General features: G+C 43.3%; 1 protein-coding gene and 1 non-coding gene across 2 annotated transcripts in view; both read right to left on the reverse strand.

The window, feature by feature from the left end:
• Nucleotides 1–13164, reverse strand: part of CNN3 (calponin 3) — a 52873-nt gene extending 39709 nt beyond the window's left edge. Inside the window, exon 1 of the mRNA XM_032777860.2 lies at nt 12984–13164. Coding sequence (XP_032633751.1) covers nt 12984–13040 — 57 coding nt within the window. The 5' untranslated portion in view covers nt 13041–13164. The remainder of the gene's footprint in view (nt 1–12983) is intronic.
• LOC116823382 (U4 spliceosomal RNA) lies at nt 10524–10660 on the reverse strand. The gene has a single exon (XR_004373407.2). It is a non-coding gene; the product is annotated as a U4 spliceosomal RNA (small nuclear RNA).
• Nucleotides 13165–14197: the final 1033 nt, after the last annotated feature.

A 14197-nucleotide genomic window follows, 5' to 3' on the forward strand; every position in this document is an offset into this window, starting at 1 on the left:
TAAGTAGAATCTACTCTAGATGGATTTATACAAAGCACTAGGAATTCTAAAGTTGATACTGATCTTTTTCAAACTAATAAATGAAAACTCAGTAATCACCGTCGCCTCACCATATCACTGATTTCATATTACAATGATCTGTAGTCTGACGCTATTTGTATATAGTCTCTTCAGTGGTTCTCAAACTATGGATCGGGACCTCAAGTGGGTTGGGACCACATTTTAATGAGGTCACCAAGGCTGGCTGAGACTTTCTTGGGCCCAAAACCAAAGCCCAAGCCTCATCACCTGGGGCTGAAGCCAAAGCCAAGCCTCACCACCTGGGGTCAAAGCTGAAGTCTAAGGGCTTCAGCCCTGGGCAGCTGGGCTTACGTTACAGGCCTCCTGCCTGGGGCTGAAGCCCTTCGACTTCAGCTTTGGCCCCCAGCTCAGGCTGGTGGGACTCAGGGTTTGCCCATCCCCACCCAGGGCTGCAGGCTTAGGCTACAGTCCCCCCCTCCTGGGGTCATGTAGTAATTTTTGTTGTTGAAGGGGGTCTTGGTTCAATGATGTTTGAGAATCCCTGGTCTACATTAAACCATCTTCATTAATCCTATGGGGTTGGGCATGCCTAACCCCTCTAAGAAAAACCCAGATGCTGCAGGCAGTGGCACTCTTCAACCCAACAGTTCTGAAACAATATAGCAGAAAGCACTACACTCATGGTAGTGCCATATTTCAGATGAAGTATAAATGAAAGCTCTCGCCATTTGTCCTCTGAAAGTTTCATGATCCCTTTTATAGGGTTAAATGTGTGCTGGGTAGTATCTTGGCCAAACTCCGCATTAGTTAGTTACATTTTGCCTTCCAAATTTCCCCATCTTTCAAGAAAACAGCTCTTTACTTCATCCGAACCTGATGTCACTGGCTGCTCTGCTGTTAAAGTGCATTCTATTTTAGAAGGGTTGCATTTCAGTGTTCGTTTTTATACTTCATCTAATGTGCTTTGGGTACCCTTTTTTATTTAAAGGGATACTATTGAGAAACAGCATACAAGTCTTTTTTCTAACTTTACGAACAGCCAAACTGGGTCAGACCAATGGTCTCTCTAGCCCAGTACCCTGTCTTCCGACAGTGGCCAAAGCCAGGTGCTTCAGAGGGACTGAAAAGAACAGGTAATCATCAAGTGACCCATCCCCTGGTTGTTCACTCCCAGCTTCTGGCAATCAGAGTCTAGGGCATGGGGTTGAGTCCCTGACCATCCTGGCTAACAGCCACTGATGGACCTATCCATGAACTTATTTAATTCTTTTGAACCCCATTATAGTTTTGGCCTTCACAACATCCCCTGGCAATGAGTTCCATAGGTTGACTGTGCATTATGTGAAGTACTTTTTCCTTTGGTTTGTTTTAAACCTGCTTCCTATTAATTTCATTGCATAACCCCAGGGTTCTTGTGTTACGTGAAGGAGTACATAACACTTCCTTATTGATGTTCTCCACATCGTTCACGATTTTATATAGACCTCCTTCATATCCCTTCTTAGTTCCCTCTTTTCCAAATTGAAAAATCCCAGTCTTTTTAAACTCGCCTCATACAGAAGCTGTTCCACATCCTTAATCATTTTTGTTGCCCTACTCTGTACTTTTTCCAATTCTAATATGTTTTTTGAGATGGGGTGACCAGAACTGCATGCAGTAGTCATGGTTTGGGCGTACCATGGATTTATATAGTAGCATTATGATCTTTTATCTTATTTTAATATCTACTTTCTTGAAGACAATCACCCCTATTCACTAACTGTATTTAGACTAGACCACTGCTGCAATACAAAGTTTCCTAAAACAAAATCTTCACAACAGCAGAAAAAGCCATTTAGTCAGGTATGCTCAGACTACATCTTCTGCGTGGAATTAAAATCTGTATACGATACTTGAAGTTTAATTTACTCATTCTTCAACATAATGCTCTTTAGAAAACTCTTTACCGCCAAGTTCCTTCAGCGTAACTAAAACCTTTATGTTTTGGTATCTATTATAAAATGTTAAATCCAGTCATGTCTGCTAGAGATAAAAAGCTTTTGTGGAAACAACCAAAGATTATTGTTTTTTAGTATCTGCTATACAGGAAGTTTCTGCATTGATTTCAGAAACTGCAACATAAACTGTAGTGCAGCTTTAAATATTTATAGAATTTAAAAAATGTATTTTGTTGCAGAGAAACTTCATCAGATTATTTGGTCAGTGAACACACTGTCACACAACACAAACTTAAAACATACTGTTAAAAAAAATCAAAACTCCAAATGTGAATTTATAGTCTCAAACAGTTACACAAGAGGTCGGGTTGAGGCAGAACAGTGTGCAGTGTTTAGAATGAACTACTTGTAAAGTATTTTTTAGCAAAAAGGTTTTAAAGGGAAGAAAGTGATTTTTCACATGATCTCACTTAGAAAAAATCTGTTTCAAATTGCCCTACGTGTCCTGGCCTCCAGACTGTTTTATTGGAAGTCTTTCCTGTACAGTTCCATAGGGGATAGGAATCTCTCTAAAAATTTTTCCTTAAAAGGATATGTTAGATGCACTCTGTATATGGCATTACATAGCTACAGAAGCTAACAGTTCTGAATATAGAAAAGCTTCTATCCTTTATATTCAAAGGCAGGTTACTGCAAAAAATTAAGAGATGTCTTTTGACTTAAGATGCTCACAGATAAAGGTGAGAGAAAACCAAATTCACTGAAACTTCACTGGCATGAAACAATGAATGATTTAGTCATCCCCTTATGGTATTGATATGGCATCAAGAATGTAGCAAAATTTTCTCTAAAATTTCAAAATTAAGTCAAACTGACATTGCATTCAAAACAACTTCAGCTGTACATTTTAGCAAGCAACCATTACTGAAATGCAAGTTAAACCTGTTTAATTCAGAGATCCCCAATCCCACTTCCTCAGCTTGGTTCAACCAGGACTCAAGCAAATTCTTTCCCACATTCTTAATTCAAAGTCTTATGATGCATACAATAAGTGTAAGTCATGCAGTTAACTTTTCTATACATATTACTAGATTCTTGGATGATGACCTCAGCAAGCTTCATATTCTTCCATTACTGACAGTTTCAGTAAAGACTTTGAGGGATTAGTCAAATGAATAGTTAATTATTGCAATAAATTTCTTTTATTGGACAAGTAATTATTTTGTTAAAACTTAAGTACATATTGGTCACCTAAAGGAGTAAGGAGTTCAGTATTTCTAATCAGAGTCCATAGGAGTTCAAAATGGTCAGTTCTTCAAGAGACTTTTTTTTTAATTAAGGAAACCGCATGACACCAAAACTGTGGTTTATTCAATGACTGGCTGAAGCTTTCTGGGAAAAAATCAAACTGTTTAGAAACTTTATTCTGATCGTCTGTCCTATACTGGCAACCTTAAGAACTTTACAGTCACCATTTTTACTGTGTCCAACTCAAGTGTCCCTCAACAATTTCAGGAATTGTTTGATAATTCTATTAATTAATGTAGGATGTGATACTAATAAGGTTCTTTGTACTCTTCAAATCTGTGAAGTTCCTATTTATTTCATTTCAAATGAGATTAGTCTTTGGCTCAGCACAAACATTGCCACATTGCTCTGGCCAGACAGTAGGGTGTCACAACATGGTGTAATCACAAATATGGGTCGTCAACTCTGAATGCCAACCAGCTTTTGCTACAATTGGCTTAGTATTTTATAGTAGGTCTGGTTCATATATTAACATTCTAGTATTAAACATTTATAGAAGTACCCAAAGGCATTCAGAATTGGGGTCCCATTGTATTTAGACAGTGGCCAGCAAAAAGTGGCCATCTGATAAGTTCTCTGGAACATCTAAAAAAAGACAAGGAAAGACAATGGGTTGGAGTCAGAGATATCCATGCAAAGGAACATGGTGGAGATTGGCATGATTTCATTAGTTACATGTTTTGTCAATGTGGGGTTCTTTCTAATGGAGGTAAAGTGAAGGATGAAATAAAATGGCATGGCAGGAGCAGGGAAGTTAGTAGTAGTTGATTAAGAAAAAGGAAGGCAGTGGAGAGAGTGGTCATGTCTCATCACCTGCCAAGTTGTAGTCAGCAGGAAGATTTCTGTAAGCATAGTGAGCAGAAGTGAGTTTTAAGGAAGTATTTGAAGGGGAGTAAGGTAGTATCTGAATCATTTTCTCCCCCTAGGAATTTCCTATACATGAGGGGCAGCATGAGAGAAAGCACAAAGGTGTACAAAGGAAAAGCTGACTGATGGGCAGTAAAAACTAGAAACTGAGGGGAGCAAAGGTTGACGTCACAATTAAAAACTCTCCTTTGCTGTGCTGCCTATGCAAAACTTGACAATGGATAGGCCACTGATATCACTTCCCATCATTCTGACCAATACAAAAACTCCTCACTTAAAGTCATCCTGGTTAACGTGTTACATTGCTGATCAATTAGAGAACATGCTCGTTTTAAAGTTGCGCAATGCTCCTTTATAACATGGTTTGGCAGTCACCTGCTTTGTCCACTGCTTGCAGAAAAAGCAGCCCGTTGGAGCTAGCTGGTGGGGGCTTGGAACCAGGGTGGACCGGTAGCCCCCGTATCAGTTCCACGCTCCCCTAAGTTCCCTGTGTGGCAGCCGCCCAGCAGGCTATCAATTGCCGGGCAGCTCAGCTGTCCTCCCCACACTGCTGTGCGCTGCTCCTGCCCTCTGTCTTGGAGCTGCTCCTGGGAGCTTCCTGCTTGCTGTGCGGGGGGAGGTGTCCGGCGCACTATTACTGAAAAATTGCTTACATTCTCACTTTTAACATATAATTATAAAATAAATCAACTGGAATATAAATATTGTACTTACATTTCAGTGTACAGTATATAGACCAGTATAAACAAGTCATCTGTATGAAATTTTAGTTTGTACTGACTTAACTAGTGATTTTTATGTAGCCTGTGGTAAAACTAAGCAAATATGTAGATGAGTTAAGGTATCCCCTGGAAGACCTCTGGATACTCCCATGGGCATCCATATCCCTAATTGAGACCTACTGTTCTAAATCATCCCCAATTTCCAATAAAACTTTTATTACCCCTGCTCTAAGCCAACAGAAATGAGCTCTCTCATTTACTTGGCTACAACTGCTTGAGGGGGCTGGAGTAATTAAGTCAAAAGGAGAAGCTCTCCCACCAACATAGCACTGTCCATACCAGCGCTTAGGTCAGTGTAGCTTACATCACTCAGAGGGGTGGCTTATTCACACCCCTGAGTGATGTAACTTATACCAACCTAAGCTGTAGTATGTACACAGCCTAAGTATAGAAAGAGTGAAAGTGACTAGTTAGAATATTCTATGTAAGCTACATTACTCTGACAACTCATTTGTTTAGCTACATGGACCTATGGAAATTCACCTTAACGTCAAGTCAGAAAATATATACGAACTTTTAACATTAGTGATGTAAATGTATACAATTAGTGCACATACTTTGGACAGTGTCAGCTAACTCCATTAATAGAATGCAAACTTAACTATGGAGTCACTATACAAAATGTAGATATCGTGGTGGTAACTTGTTTCTTGCTGAATCATTCTCTCCAAGAATATGCTTATAATTCTGCATCACTCCTTCACTGCACTGAAATATTGCATTCTGCTATGCTTCCACTAAAGTGCATAAAAATGCTCTGGTCAATATTCCATAATCCCTATGTATCAGTTAATGCAGAGAATGCTTAGGAGTAACTGCTAATAGGGACAAAATAGAGACACACGATTAATAGATACGAATATTAGATTTAGAGAAGTCACCTAACAAATCACAAAGATACTTTACAACCACAGAATTATTTCCACCGCAATGTCCTATTACCGAAAAGTTTGGAGTTTAAGTATTTCAATTCCTTTCACACATGGATCCAGAGAGTTTCATAGTTCCTTGGGAAACAAACTACAGAATTGAGACAAGGAGTAATTTTTTTAGTATTAAACATCAGTTTGATTGTGAGTAACTAGTAAATGTTTATCCATTTAAAGAGCTACTGTCAGATGAAAATAATGAGACTTGATTCCAGTTATTTGATCATAAGAACATCACATCACTACATACTCTGAAATATCTTTGGGTTTTATAAAGGAATATTGCACTCAATTTGTAATCTCTTTTACAAAGAGTTCTACTATGATGGCAGATTTAATTTATTCTCCATACAAAGGAAACAAAAAGACTTGGTCTATAATTCAAACGGAAAATGTTTGAATTTTAACATTGTAATTAAGATATTAAGATCGTTTGCATGTTTTATAGGTGTTAACATATGCATTTACCTCACACAATGGAGGGACAAACTAGACTGCAGAAATCCTACATTTTTAGATCACCTCTGCAGAAGATCTCCTATGCCTTTGCACACAACTCATCCAGAGAGACAACAATATGAGCACAGTGAGGGCATGTCTATACTTACCTCTGGAGCGATCGATCCAGCGGGGGTTGATTTATCGTGTCTAGGGAAGACACAATAAATCAACCACTGAGTGCTCTCCTGTCGACTTCGGTACTCCACCGGAGTGAGAAGCGTAGCCGGAGTCAACAGGGGAGCGTCAGTCAACTTACCGCAGTGAAGACACTAAAGTAGATCTAAATACGTTGACTTCAGCGATGTTACTCAAGTAGCTGAAGTTGCATAACTTAGATCAATCCCCCCCACTAGTGAAGACTAGGCCTCAAACCTACATGCTATTCATTTTCATTACACTCCTCTAGGTGATGCTACTAGAGATGTACTGTGTGCAGCAGCACATGTGCAATCCTCTGTTGCTATAAGAAAATTAGGCAAGGCAACTGAAACAGAACATGGAAGCAGAAGTATGCAGTGTGGGAGGAGAAGGAAAAAGATATGTAAAAGCATATATTTTATCTTTTAAATAAGTAGAGCAATGATATTTGAGTTTCGGTGAAGGTGGGGGAGAGGAAAGAGGACCAACCAGTCCAGCTGGAGGCACCCAAGACTCTAACCCACTCCTAAATCACTAACCCTAAAGCTTCAAAAAGAAACTCCTAAGTAGGTAACAAAAATAAAAATTGCAAGTTTAAATATTCAGAAAAAGGTCACTTGTGGGCAAAGAACTGAATTCAAGGTTTGTGTTTCCCCTACAATAACTGAAGACATCACAACCTAAAAAATTCTCTATCAGTTGTTGCAGGAGATACAAAGTCAAACGTCTTGGCATTATTCAGCCCAAATTTTCACTTAAACTCCTTCGAGTTTTCTCCTTGGGAGAGAGGCAGAGGCAATGTTCCACTCCTGCACACTTTCAAAATGAAGAAGATATTTTATTTCCACGCTTCTTTTAGCTACCAATCTCTAACTTAAAATTAAAACAATTCACACACACTCCTGCATCCTTGCACTTGCCCTTTCAAGGTCACAGCTGCAGAGAGGATAACTGAAGCTTAGTATCGTTCACATGGGTCAGAAAGACTATTCTTGTGTCAATTTCCTGCTGGAGCTGGTGGTTTTTGCCAAGCAAAGTATGGAAAGTGGCAGCAAGACAGGGGTGGGCAAAATACGGCCCAGGGACCATATCGGGCCCTTCAGACATTTTAATCTGGCCCTCAAGCTCCTACCAGCTAGCAGGGGTGGAGGCTTGTCCTGCTCTGGCACTCCAGCCAGGGAGTGGAGTCGGGGGCTTGCCCCACTCCGCATGTGCCATGGCTCTGCATGACTCCTGGGAGCAGCGGCATGTCCCCCTTCCGGCTCCTACAAGTAGGGGCAGCCAGCAGGCTCTGTGTGCTGCCCCCGCCCTGAGTGATGCCCCCGCAGCTCCCATTGGCTGGGAACCAGGGCCAATGGGAGCTGCAGGGTGGCACCTGCGGACGGGGCAGCATACAGAGCTGCCCAGCCACGCCTCTGCATAGAAGCCAGAAGAGGAACATGCCACTGCTTCTGGGAACTGCTTGAAGTAAACACTACCCGGAGCCTGCACCCTGACCCCCTTCTGTGCCCCAACCTCCTGCCCCAGCCCCGATCCCCCTCCTAACTCCTTGGTCCCAGCCCGGAGAACCCTCCTGCACCCCCAACCCCTCATCCCCAGTCCCATCCCAGAGCCCGCACCCCCAGCCAGAGCCTCACCCCCTCCTGCACCCCAACCCTGAATTTTGTGAGCATTCATGGTCCGCCATACAATTTCTATACCCAGATGCAGCTCTCGGGCCAAAAAGTTGGCCCACCCCTGCAGTAAGATATAGGGAATACAATATCATGCCAAATTTACAGACACACTCCCCCCAATAAGTTCAACACACTCCCTTTGTGTCTATTCTTCCTTTCTCAGTTGTGGGAAAAATTAGACAGTCTAAAAGTATAAAAACCCACAACCCCCAGCAGAAAGGAGCAGCAGATATAGCATCTGGATAATGGCATTTGCTGGGGTCTGTCAAAACATCTTAAAAACTTAGATTAGTAAATGCCCATACACCCAGAGATCTCATGCCTTTTGGATACCGACAATGGGGAATAGGCTTGCTTTTTTGTTGAGACGGGGAGTGAGGGAGAGGGGAGGAGAGATATGAAAGAGATGGGTACATGACCCTGGTCCAGCAAGAAAATAATTCCTCCCTTTCCCCCTACACTATCTGGCACCTTATGTTTTCCACAAGGTGGAAGCACAGACTCCTGCCAACTGCAAACCATTTCATTTGTAATAGTACACTGAGGGGTAAGTAAAATGTCAGGCAAAGTCTGTATCTTGACTGAGGATAGTTTTATTTGGCCCCCACTTCATTACTGATATCACAGAAATACTCTGTCCAGTCTTTTGAAGGAAACACAAAATATGGAATCAATCTTTGTTCTGAGACCTTACCTACACAAAGTTGTAAACAGATTTAAATTGATAAAGTGATTTATAGTCCCTTATATGTGCACTCATTTTGCTTAGAGTACTTTCCAGCAGTTTAACTTAAGTCAGTAAGTAATCAACTTAAGCTAACTTGAGAGAAGATACTTGTAAATTGAAACAAAAGCATCCACACAAGAGGGTTGCACGGATTTAACTAACTCCCTACAATTTTCTTGCATAGACAAGACCTCTGAATAACTCTGCTACCACCAATTATAAAGATATCTGTTTGAATAGGGGGAGGAATATTTTCCGTAAAAGAGGCAAAGCACCTCACTAATAATGACTAAGAGGTTAGGAACAAAAGGGAAAAGACAAGTTCTCTCAGATAAACACGGAGTTAGAGCTTAGTAATGCAGAAAGTAGATGGAGCTTCTGAAGCTCCAAATTACACTTAAAAAAACCAATCAAATAATGCTTTTGGAGCACCAAGACTGTATTAAAAAAAAAATCTTACAAACAGAACAGTAACAAATCTCTTTTAAAACTGTTACAATGCCAAATGAAATACTAAAACCAAATCAAGAGACTTCTCTACCCAGCTCAGAAAACCATCAAAACAAGACTAGTATCAAAATTTAAGAAAAAACAATGTTTGCCATGTGCATGAATATTTTTAGAAAGCATGACTGGAAAGGTGCGACAATACTGGGTCACTGAAGTAAAAAAGATGAATCAAACAACTGATAAACAAAGCTCATTCTCAAAACACAACAAGTTTTAGGAAAGGACCATCTGGACCTTAGTAGGAGCCATTTCTTCCTGGTCTTCTGGAACTTTACATGAAGGGAAGACCTACAATAGAACCTCAGAGTTATGAACCCCTCAGAAATGGAAGTTATTCATAACTGTGAAATGTTTAACTCTGAACAAAATGTTATAGCTGTTCTTTCAAAAGTTTGCAACTGAACATTGACTTAACACAGCTTTGAAACTTTACTAAGCAGAAGAAAAATGTGGCTCTTTACTGTTTAGTAGTTTATGTTTAACATAGTATGGTTCTGTATTTGGTTCCAGGGGGAGAGGCGGAAGGTCTCTGCCACTGCTGTTGCCTGATTGCATACTTGGTTCCAAAGGAGGTGTGTGCTTGACTGGTCAGCTCGTAACTCTCATGTTCATAACTCTGAGGTTCTACTGTACTTCACACACATAAGATTCCTCTTAGGAAAGAAGCTGTAAGTCTGGCTGCACTATAATATCTTGTGTTTGAACTCTGCATTAAGGACAAAATTCTGAGAACAGATGCCCAGTGCTACAAAAAGGAGAAATTAACTCCATTCTAAAATCCTTTATGTTGGTGTTGAGTTGATAGATGTTACTGGGTGAAGCCACAAGCCAGAATAGAAATCAATCGTAAGTTGCATATGGAAGGAATCTTTTTGGAAAGACAATTTCACTGAAGAAAGCAGAGAAACCAGTTCGTTACTCAGATAACAAGGACTCAGCAAGGTGAAACATTTACGTCTCTATGGAAATGGGTTCCACAGTTTTATTTACTATTTTAGTATTATGGACTGCAGTCTGACATTCATATGGCCCACTAGTTTAAGGAAGTTGATGACAATAAGTGGAAGAACGAACACAAAGCTTCTTTACTACTCCATGTACATAAATCACAACTTGTAAAATGATTTCTCTTTTAACAGCCAAGAACCTTAATCAGACAGAAAGGCATTACTTCTTCTAATTAACATGCTCAAATGTTTTCACCTAGCAATAATCGCACCTCGGATTAACCTCATTAGCTACGATACTGCCACTGCACTTATACATTTCACCCTAACCTTACTAGACAAACACAACTCTAGAAATCTAAAAGAAACTCCCTGAAATAGGCATCCCCAAGGTTTGTAACTAAACATAATTATGTTATAAAGTCAATAGCTATCAAGGAAGAAAATTATATTTTGGATATTTTGTAAAATCCTCCATGAATTTTTGGGCTAGTCTTATGTGTAAAATAAACATGCACCCAATGATTCCACTAGACTATAAATCAGTATGAAACAGCATATTAGAATTTAAGTCAAGTCTGATGCTGGATTTGGTACTTTACAAACAAGTGAAACAACCAGTTATGAATAAGCAACATGGTTGTTGTGTTAGTAGTGTACTTTGTGTTGAAAAGATTTTTGCCTGTGCCAAAACAGCTACTCAGCTCTGAATACTATCATTTAAGATTTGATTTAATGGAATACTAATAAAAGCATCTTTCACAGAGCAGAATAATGGAAAAGAGAACACCCAAATTAAAAACAACAGAAGACGACCAGTGAAACACTGCTCAGAGGTCTAACTATGTATAGAAGTAGCCATGCTAGTAATGATAGAACTGTTTTAATATCAAAACATAGGTACTTTGGGAGGTAGTTTCACACACATTTTGTAAACAGATTAAAATCCCTATCAAAAGGAGAAGCAATTGCTGAATTAATATTATCTGTACCATGTGTCTCTGCCATGATTGTACTACTACAGGAACATATTTTATAGTGGTTTAGCTGCCACTGGAGCATGCCTTTTTGCACCAGGCAATGAGATGAATGTGATGGTGGCAATCCTGAAATGCTTTATTTTCCCAGGAGAGTAATGGAAACTAAAACCCCAGCAGCAGTAGCTGCTGCAGCCTCACCCTCCCTAGTCCTCCTTTGTGCGTCTCTTCTACCCACTCCCTTTTGGCTGGAGCAGCAGAGGAGACAATGAGCATTCTGTGCACAGCGCCCCCACCACTGGCTGGTCTCTCCTCAGTACCCCATGATGTAATATGATTGGAATGTATCGGAGCTTTGGGCTGGAATTATCGGGAGGAGAGGGGATTTCTCATCCGTTTCCCAGACGAAAGGGTTCGCTAATTAACATGGAGACAAATACCACCCAGCTGCTCCTCCACCGCCTTTCATGCAGTCTGTTTGTATGCAAATCTAATGAAGAGAGTTAAAACTCTAAAAGTTACAATGATGAATCAGAAATTTCATCCCCTCAGCAAGTTGCAGACTAGACAGATAGGGAGGGAGAGTATATGCAAGAGTGGAAAGGCCCTGTTGGGAGATGGGGCGGAGAGGTAGATATAGTAGTAAATGAAGGGATAAACATGGATGTGGTGGGGGACACTAGCAGTGATGCAGCCAAGTAGAAGGAATGAGTCGCAATGTTGGCGGAGAAAGATGGCTCTGGCATATTACACATTGATACAAACAGACATACCACATAAGTCTGCTGCTCCTAGGAAACTAGGAGGAAACATTAACTTTGAAAACACCCTAATCCTCAGTGTAACAACGACTTTTACTGACTAGACGAATATGCCTTGAGTGGCCAGGCAGAGTCAGGCATTCTGTCAAGTCCTTAACTTGTGCCGGGGCTTGCCAGGATTGAGCCCGGGCACCTCTAGGCTCAGAAGTTCATGGCCCCAGCTACCTCTGGGCTTGTCGCATCAGTTGTGAAAGTAAACAAAATTGCTTAAGCCCGGGTACCTAACTGCTTGAGCCCCAGGCTCCTTCATGACACATTAAACACTGCTCGGCTGGCAGAGGGCTCAGCAGGGGGCTGCCCGAAGCGCACCTCAGACACGCCACAAACACCAGCAAGGAGCCGGACCCCAGCCACGTAACCCGGAGCATCCCTCTCCCCCCTCACCTCCGAGACGGGGCGGGCCACGGCCTCGCGGAGCGCAGACCAGAGGGGCACTCGCAGCAGCCTGCTCCTGCCCGCCCCGAGAGCCCGGGGCGGGCGCACCCCTCTGGCTGCCTGGCCGGTAAGGGAGCCTCGTCCTCCTTTGTCTGGCGCGCCCCACCCGGCTCCGCGGAGGGAGCCCTGCTCTGGGCGGCTGGCGGGGGCCGGCGACTGCTGCCCCGCGCCTTACCCGGGCGGAGGGAGAGATGGGCGGCGATCACGGCCCCCACCACAGGCGGGCAGAGCAGGCGCAGCGAGGGATGAGGCGAGGCCGGGCCGGGCCGGGGAGACAATGAGGGATCCTGCCCCGCGCGGGAAGAGCTCCGCGGGGAGCGAGGAAGCCGAACCCGCCCGCTGGGGGGCGCCCGGCCCCACTGCCCCCGCGCGGGCGAGAAGCCAGGGCGCGCGGTCCCGATCCCTACCTTGTTCTTGACCTCTGCGGAGAGCCCGTACGAGGGGCCCTTGTTGAAGTGAGTCATGGCGGCTGCGGTGGGTCCGTGTTCCCGGCGGGTGGCGGCCGCTCCCTGCGCTCTACTCGCCGCTCCTGGCTGGGGCTTCTGCGGGGGAAAGTCCGGCCTGGCCGCGGCGGAAAGTTCTAGTCCCTCCCCCGGCCGCGGCCCCGCCGCCCCCCGCGCGCAGCCCCCTCCCTCGCCGCCGCCATTGGAGCAGCGCGCGGGCCAATCCGGAGTCCGGACGGGGGGCTTGGTTGGGGCGCGGGCGGGGGCCAGCGGGAAATGCCGGCAGGCGGAGGTGGGTCGGGGACTGGATGCGAGTGGGGAGGTGCAGCGTGGGCACCTGCTGGAGAGAGGGCAGCGCAGGGGAGCAGTGGGACTGGGCGGCAGGGGGAGCGGGGGGAGGGGGCAGGTTGGGACTGGTAACAGGAGAGCGGTCTGCTCGGCAGCTTTGCCAGGGCTGGGGGGAAACGTCAACAGGAAAGAATCTGCAGCCGCTCAAACCTTACAGCAGCAGCAACATTATGGAAAAATCATTTCAGTGCCCTGGAACCTTGCTGTGGAATCTGACGCGGCCACTAATTTTTAACACATGCTACATCTATCTACACACACAGAGACTTATTAATCAAATCGGAAATCATAGTCTGCTGTCTGAGATGACTTGCTTTGATGAGACCTCAGAAAGACTTCAAGGGATACAAAACTACAGGGGAAGGGTAATAGGAGCCTTAATTCTGTTATCTTCTGCCAGACTCCTTGTACCTCTCACCACCATGACAAATCTTGGCTACTTCAAAAGACTTACCAAATGCCTCACTATCCTAAGCACCCAGTTCGCATCTGTAATTACGATGATTGCTATTTGTCACTACCTGTATTTTGCCAGTTCTATTCTGCTGAGCCATTGCAATGTTTCACAGCTACATATGCAACTAACATTGTTGCCAGCCCACCAACTGTATGCAAAAAGAGTAGAAATAATGACTAAGAACCTAAGCAGTCACAGTTTAACATCTCTGTATTCATGGATTTGTGAAGAAGTGTGAAATACTACAGTCATGAGATTCATGAGTATTTCACACCCTGTCCTCTCAGGAGCAACCTGACCAAGTTCCCATCTCTGACAAGTAACCTGACTCCCCAGGTTGCCAGCCTTACTACAACCTCTCCAGCAAACAACA

This window comes from Chelonoidis abingdonii, chromosome 7 (assembly GCF_003597395.2).
Source record: "Chelonoidis abingdonii isolate Lonesome George chromosome 7, CheloAbing_2.0, whole genome shotgun sequence".
Taxonomy (NCBI): Eukaryota; Metazoa; Chordata; order Testudines; family Testudinidae; genus Chelonoidis; species Chelonoidis abingdonii.